At 38.3% G+C, this 6,844-nt stretch overlaps 1 protein-coding gene across 4 annotated transcripts in view; it reads left to right on the top strand.

Moving 5' to 3' along the window:
• Positions 1 to 4,837, top strand: part of GLCCI1 (glucocorticoid induced 1) — a 59,468-nt gene extending 54,631 nt beyond the window's left edge. For 2 of the 4 annotated variants that reach the window (XM_075728252.1, XM_075728253.1), the window contains exons 7-8: positions 757 to 877; positions 1,950 to 4,837. In XM_075728252.1, the coding sequence (XP_075584367.1) occupies positions 757 to 877; positions 1,950 to 2,298 (470 nt within the window). In that variant the 3' untranslated portion in view covers positions 2,299 to 4,837. The remainder of the gene's footprint in view (positions 1 to 756; positions 878 to 1,949) is intronic. The other 2 variants (XM_075728254.1, XM_075728255.1) reach the window with 1 other exon arrangement.
• Positions 4,838 to 6,844: the final 2,007 nt, after the last annotated feature.

Below are 6,844 nucleotides of genomic sequence, written 5' to 3' on the forward strand. Positions count from 1 at the left end.
ACTACAAAGAAATCCGCCTATTGCCTTGTGTCCTAGATCTTCGCACCTTTAGTTCTAAGTGTGTTTAGTAAAATATACACAGACAGCTGGAGTTAGGAAGAATACCTATATCATATAGTTGGTAGTAATGAGAGAAATGAATTGTGGAAGTTTTATTTTGGATACTAAAACAACTTCACAATTGTGAAGCAAGTAAGGTAGGACATTGTAATGGTGAGGTATCAGTACCTGTGTTACAAACACGCTTTGTTTCTTTGCAACTTCTGAACTATTCATGAGACTAATGAGGTCAATATTCCAGTGAGGAATTACGTTTTAAAATAAGATACATGCTGTATACGCACATTTTCAATAACTGTGTTTATACAGTGAGAAGGCGTATTATCATTACCACTCATAATTCTTCTGCATGTATTATGCATATTACCTTGTTCATTTATGTTTTTTGAAATACATAATAAAGAACGTATTTGTTTCCAGGATCACAGCTCTGCTTTGTTCCGATTGCAGTGTTCTGGATAAAAATATCCTCCTGTTATGTGTTGTTATATGATAGATTACTGCTGCACTGAAGCTTTTATTCAGAAGAAATGTGCTATACGAGGGTGTTAGAAATAGCCTGCAATAAAGGAAGTATTGTGGTAGAAGCAAACCGGCATAGTGGCTAAACTGTGAAAAAAGGCATCTTGTTTGGAAATCGAATTTAATTAAAAAGCACTCTCAATCTCTAGTAATATAACTGCTTTAAATTTTCAGACAGTGGGAGTAGCTCACCGTTGCCCAAGTATGCCTCATCTCCCAAACCAAACAACAGCTACATGTTCAAACGAGAGCCCCCAGAGGGATGTGAGCGAGTGAAGGTCTTTGAGGAAATGTCGTAAGTAATGCCTTTTATATCAGCTGGTATCTGCAAAGCAGTAAACCTGTTTACTGAGCCTATTCAACTGCAGATGAATAAACTATTCCAGCTGATGAGTTTTTCAGGAGCAAACTATTCTTAGAGTTTGTACAGAAGAGAAGTTGAAGTGTTCACGTTGGTTTGAAGAGGAAATGGAGTCTTTTATGCTTGAACTCTTTTTGTGCATTTATAAAAGGCAACAAAAATCCAAGCAGAAAAGATAAGGTACATTTGATTTCCTAAGCATTTATAAATCTCTTTCCATATATTTTTTTACTAACTTTTTAAATGTTCGTGGCTTAAAACAAAAACTCTCCTTGTCATAATTCTTTCAGTTTTGAGCACAGGTTATGTTTTCATATGTGTAAAACATACAAAATGGAATGAAACCTATGTAAAGTGTTTGTAGATGGTAGTATACTTACGGCATAGACTTTGCTCAATATTTTTGCTGAGCAAGAAATTGGAAATTAAACTCTTGGACATCATGTCTTTTTCCCCTAGACCCAGCAGCATTTGAGCACATGCTGTCGAGGTTGCATGCTTAGCTCCTGTGGATGAAAGAATTAAGGAGGGGACATTCCTTGCTCTAACAGCATTCATTGCCATGCTGGATGGTGAAGGAGCAACGCTGGGTTGTGGAGGAAGCCTCCTGACAAATTACGGAATGTGGGAAAGGAGAGGTCTATTTCATGGAGGTTCTCAAAGGGATGTAATATGACTCAATGTGTTGCTGCTGCATTGTTTTTATTAAAAAAAGAATTTGTGCCATTCTAAATTACCGCAGCATTTTTTCATGTGCATATGTACTGCAGGTTTTTCTTGCTGGAAGTTGCATGTTTATCCAGTAATTATCAAGTCATTTTTGTGACGGTACTATTTTCAATGCTGTGGATCAGTTAGCTGACTACCAATATGGAAGATGTTTGCCCCTCTGTCCAATTAATCCCATTCCTTGTCATTCACATTTTAGCAACGTGTAGAACCACAAAGTTCATGATGTATAAAACATCTTGGTGGGCCAGGTATGTAATATTTTTTCTTGTTGTAGGTCTCGTCAGCCTGTCTCAGCCCCTCTCTTTTCATGTCCTGACAAAAACAAGGTTAATTTCATCCCAACCGGATCAGCTTTCTGTCCTGTAAAACTTCTGGGCCCCCTCTTTCCCGCTTCAGACCTGACGCTGAAGAACTCTCCAAACTCTGGTCAAAGCACAGCTTTGAGCACCCTGACTGTTGAGCAGCTTTCGTCTCGGGTCTCTTTCTCATCTCTGTCAGATGACACCAGCACAATGGACTCTACAGAGGTCCCGGTACAGCAACCGTCCCAACAGCAGCAGCCGCTTTTGCAGGAAATTCAGACTGAAGACCATTCCTCTCCTCAGAGCTATGTGTTAATCTAGACCAAGGTGGAGCAGGCCTCTGCCCTGAAACAAGGATTGAGGAGATAATAGTTCAGATACATCTGCATGAGGTGGCAACCTTTCAGAACAACATGGAATACTTAGCAGCATTCGAAAAAATATCTCAACGCTGTTCTTGGCAGTGACAGAGCTCATATTCAGCATTTTTTGTGAGAAAGCAGTAATGCCTGCAGAATCCATATATCATTAAGCATTTTAAGTGGAGACTATGCATTTCATAGTATGTTTGACCAGATTAGTACTGTGTCCTGTGTTCTGTTTCAAATTCTACAGTATAAATAAGCTCTATATATATATATAAAAAAAAAGTTGCCTGTCTGAATAGAAAATGTCTTGCTGTGTTGTGTCCTATGGAAAATACTGTACTTCAGGATTATGTTTACAATTGATCCAGGTGTTTATGTTTCTAACTTCTGTAATACACACAATGCAAAAAAAAAAAAAAAAAAAAATGGCCACAACAGTTGCACAGTGCCCACCCTATGGCCTAGCTTCAGGTACTTCTCTCGAAGTGTAAACTCAGGTAACTTGGAATGTATATCATATTGGGATATAAAATATTTTACAGCTACAAAGCTAAAGAGGGAACATCACTCTTTTGCCTTTCCTTATTTTATGCATTAATATTTCCTCATTACATTCCACTTTCTTGGAATAAGTGCATTCAGATCCAGGTGAACGATGACCCTGGACATGGGTGAACATGAGGAGAACCAGCAAATCTGTGATGTATATCACTTTGTCATGTGCTTACAAGCAAAACAACTGTTGCATTTACTGTCATTTCAATATACCTAAAAATGTGGCATTTAAAGGTTTCAGGTGTTGCTCAGTTAATGACTGTTAAACTGTTGCAAATAAAGTGTTCAGTACTAGGCTGTACATGAGAAACATTCCACGTTGTGTGTGAGAGGATTTTGAAGGACAAGAATGTTTTTGTTCAAGGACAGAAATTCTTTCAAGTTTCACAGGGGGTGATGGGGATTTCCTCTCATGTTTTTGTTGGCAGTTAAGGATGTGAAATGCTACTGTTACCGTCTAAAAGTCAAATTAATGTTTAGTTTCTCTTTTGGAAATGTTAATCATTTGCTGGTTGGAAATAGGTTTTCAGATTTTGTCGAGCAGTGTTAGATGAGCAGCATTTTATTTATGTAGTGAGTAATTGTGTTTGGATTAAAGTCCAAAAGTAGCAAGTGGGTGTTCTAAGAGGGGTGGGGAAAACAGTAGTTTTAAGTTCATGTTACTTAATCAAAGCTTCTCCCATAACTTTCAGTTACTTAAGTTGTGTGTGTAAAAGTGTGTTTTCCCCCCTTCTTAAGTGTGAATAAAAAAAAAATCCTTGTAAAATAATCCTGGTTTTGCAGGCTGGACACTTCCTCAAAATAGTACACGGCAAGAACGGGTTAGTGGTGCTCTTCCATTGTACTGGAACAAGAGGAGCATTGCTTTCAGAGATAATTTCCTGTGATACAAAGAGGACCCCAAAGGCAAAATAAACTTGATGTTCTTGCTCTGTTGCTTTCAGCTCAGTGGAACTACATTTACGCTGTCTGCTCCTAAGAGAATAAGGTTCACCTTTTCCAGGAATTGAAGAGATGAGTAGCCTGCAGCTACTGAGCATTTAAACTTGCTCTATTATGGCTTTTCTGTCTTTTGAAGATGAGATTGGAGGGGGGTTGAGAGTGAGCCACCAATAACTACTCACTAAATATGTGCTTTCTTTGGAGATAAAGCATCGTTTCCTTTTCAGTACTGAGGTTTTGTTAATACTATGTTACAAGGTGGAATTTGCAGCCTATAAAACAGTCACTGTTTTTGACTCCCATTGCAGAAAATATAGAAGGAGAGAGAGCTCTGTCTCTAACCATTTTCATGTGAAAAACCTTCTTGAAACACAACAGCCATCTTTAACCCTACTAATCTCAGGCCTAGGTGAAAACACTATATATTTTATAGACTGAAGAGTAAGGGGAGAAAATACTCGTGATGTAAGTATCGATTCCTTTTAATATTTTTCTTTCTAGATTAACATTGCAGTATGATGACCTTTTTATGCTCTGGTGTTATGTCCAGATAAGAAATAGTAGTCTCAAGTTATTGGTGTTAGGTTACCAGGGGGTGTGATGAGTGGTTTTTAGATCAGCGATGAACTCTGTACAATATTTGCAATGCCATTACATGTTCTTTTTATTTTTTCCACGAGAAACTAAATATTAATTAAATCGCACATTTGTTCTTAGCAGATTTGAAGGTTTTGAACCAAATGTGTTAAAGCTAATGCTTTGCCATGTAAATTTCCCAGCAGTTGTTTATCTCAATTGTATTCTACATCCAGCTGTAGAAATTTGTCAAATATTGTTTAAAGTTTTGTACATAGCTGTACTGTTATTTCTAGCCACTGTGCTGAACAGTATTCAAGTTATCACATAATATTGCTTTACACAAGGAAATCTGTGGCTTTTGTTTTGTATTTTTTTTGGTATAGAAGGTCCTGTGTCTTATTTAAATAAAAATTATAGTTAAGGGGGGTGGGGGTGGGTGGGGACACACACAAACGCAGTGGTTCATTTATTTGTTTTGGAAACTGTGTATGAAACACCATAGAATGAGATTAAAGTTTAATATTGTTCCAAATTTACATATAGAATAATGTCAACCATGTATCTTTATGACTAGTGTGCTATGTCTTCAAGAGTAAGATAATCTCTTATCTATTGATTTTTGCATAATACTGTTCTAGGAAGGGAAAAAAAAATCTAAAAATAGGTGAATGCTTAAATGCACTTTAAAAATAACATATTTTATTTCTGCATATGATGAGGTTTTTCTCACTTAAGAGCATAGAAAAAAAAAAAATCAGTTAAGTGTTATTGGAAACTGTGTATCCGCTGCTGTGTTTGTGGTATGGCTAATTTCAAGTTGTCTGCTGAAAATTATGAAATCCATTAGATGTTTCACTATGTGAAACTAAACTAAACCCCTAAAGGATGTGGTATAAATCTACTGACAGTCTTGGTTTCATGTTGTTTTGTATGAGTCAAATGATTGTCATTTGACTTGCAGAATAATTCTTTCCAGATGGGGGGTGAGGGGGAGGGAGGAAGAAAGAAGAATAATATTTAAATACATGTAAACCCTCCAAAGTCAGTGTTTACTGAAGAGCACTATGGCAATAACCGGCAAGAACAGTTTAATGCTTAGTATCAGTAAGTGGAAATTTTTGAGTTTTCGGTATCCCAAAGATTACAAGGTTTCGATGTGACTGTGTTAAAAACATTAACTGAAAGTGCTGAAAGTCTGGACCATCAAAGGATGTAGTATCCCACCCTGCTATGAAAATGCTTGATGTCCTTCAGTCAAAAATGGCTTGGTTTCAGCCATTTCATCATCAGCTTGTAGGTCTTGCTAGGAAAAGCTTTGTGACTGCCTTGTCCTCTAAATGGATTTGGCTGCAGCAGTTTTGGGCTGTCCTTGTGTGGGAGGGCATTCTCTTCTCAAGAGTTACTTTGACAAAAGCATGTAGCTCGCCCTGAAAAGATGTGATGCAGCTTGTACCACGGGTAACTTTTTCACCATCCCTGTGAACCTAGGCCTCGCCTGGTTAGTTATGGTTGTGGTAACACGCCGCTCCACATAAGGCACTCTTCGAAGCTGTGTGCTTTGTGTAATTCACTGCCTATGTCTTACTCAAAGCCAAGACAAGCAGTCCAAAAAATGCTGAGAGTAGAGAGCTAATGAAGTAGTTTAGCCTTGTGTCCCTGCTTTGTGACTAAAAGATCTTCAACTTGAATGTTACATTTTCTAGCCATTCACGGCTATAGCAAGAGACTCTTCAGAGACTGGAAGACTGTGTAAGGGGAGCCCGTGGCTACGTACGCTGTGGGTAGGGAGCAACAGATAGTGACCTGCTTGTTTTAGGAAGCAGGGTGCTGTCAGGGAAGTGATTTATGGCTTCCTGAGAAATCAGCTCTTGGGAAGGGCCAGATATTGGCCCAAGGGTAGAGCCTCAGTATCTTCACCATATTTAAATACAAGCCTGGAGTAATACAAAATAAACACAAACAACTGAATGGATTAAAGATGTTGGCTGACATCACAGTTGCAAAGGAAGACCACTGAGGCTTAGCAGACTAGCTCCTGGCCTTACTCCATGGTAATGGATTGATACCTTCAGCTGTTACTTCAGCTAAAACCCAAGCAGCCTGAAGACGACATGACTTGTAGAAGTAGAAATCAATTACTGTTGTAAAACAGCCTGGCTTGCTTTGCAAAATACAGCCATGCAAACGCAGATTTGAAGCTACACAACTGGGAGGAAATAACTGTAGTTCCTGTCATGTGTTTCCAGAACCTAAATGCAAGGAAAAAGTGAGTGAAAGCTGGGAAAGTACATCCGTTACTGGGATGTACACGTACAGCCATTCACAGTTGGTGCTTGGCTAATGGAAGTTGTTTGATCAAAGATTGTCATGCAGTTAAAATATGTATATCTTGTGTCTGTTTGCATTAGTGTAACCGGTCCTGG

This window comes from Pelecanus crispus, chromosome 2 (genome assembly GCF_030463565.1).
Source record: "Pelecanus crispus isolate bPelCri1 chromosome 2, bPelCri1.pri, whole genome shotgun sequence".
Classification (NCBI taxonomy): domain Eukaryota; kingdom Metazoa; phylum Chordata; class Aves; order Pelecaniformes; family Pelecanidae; genus Pelecanus; species Pelecanus crispus.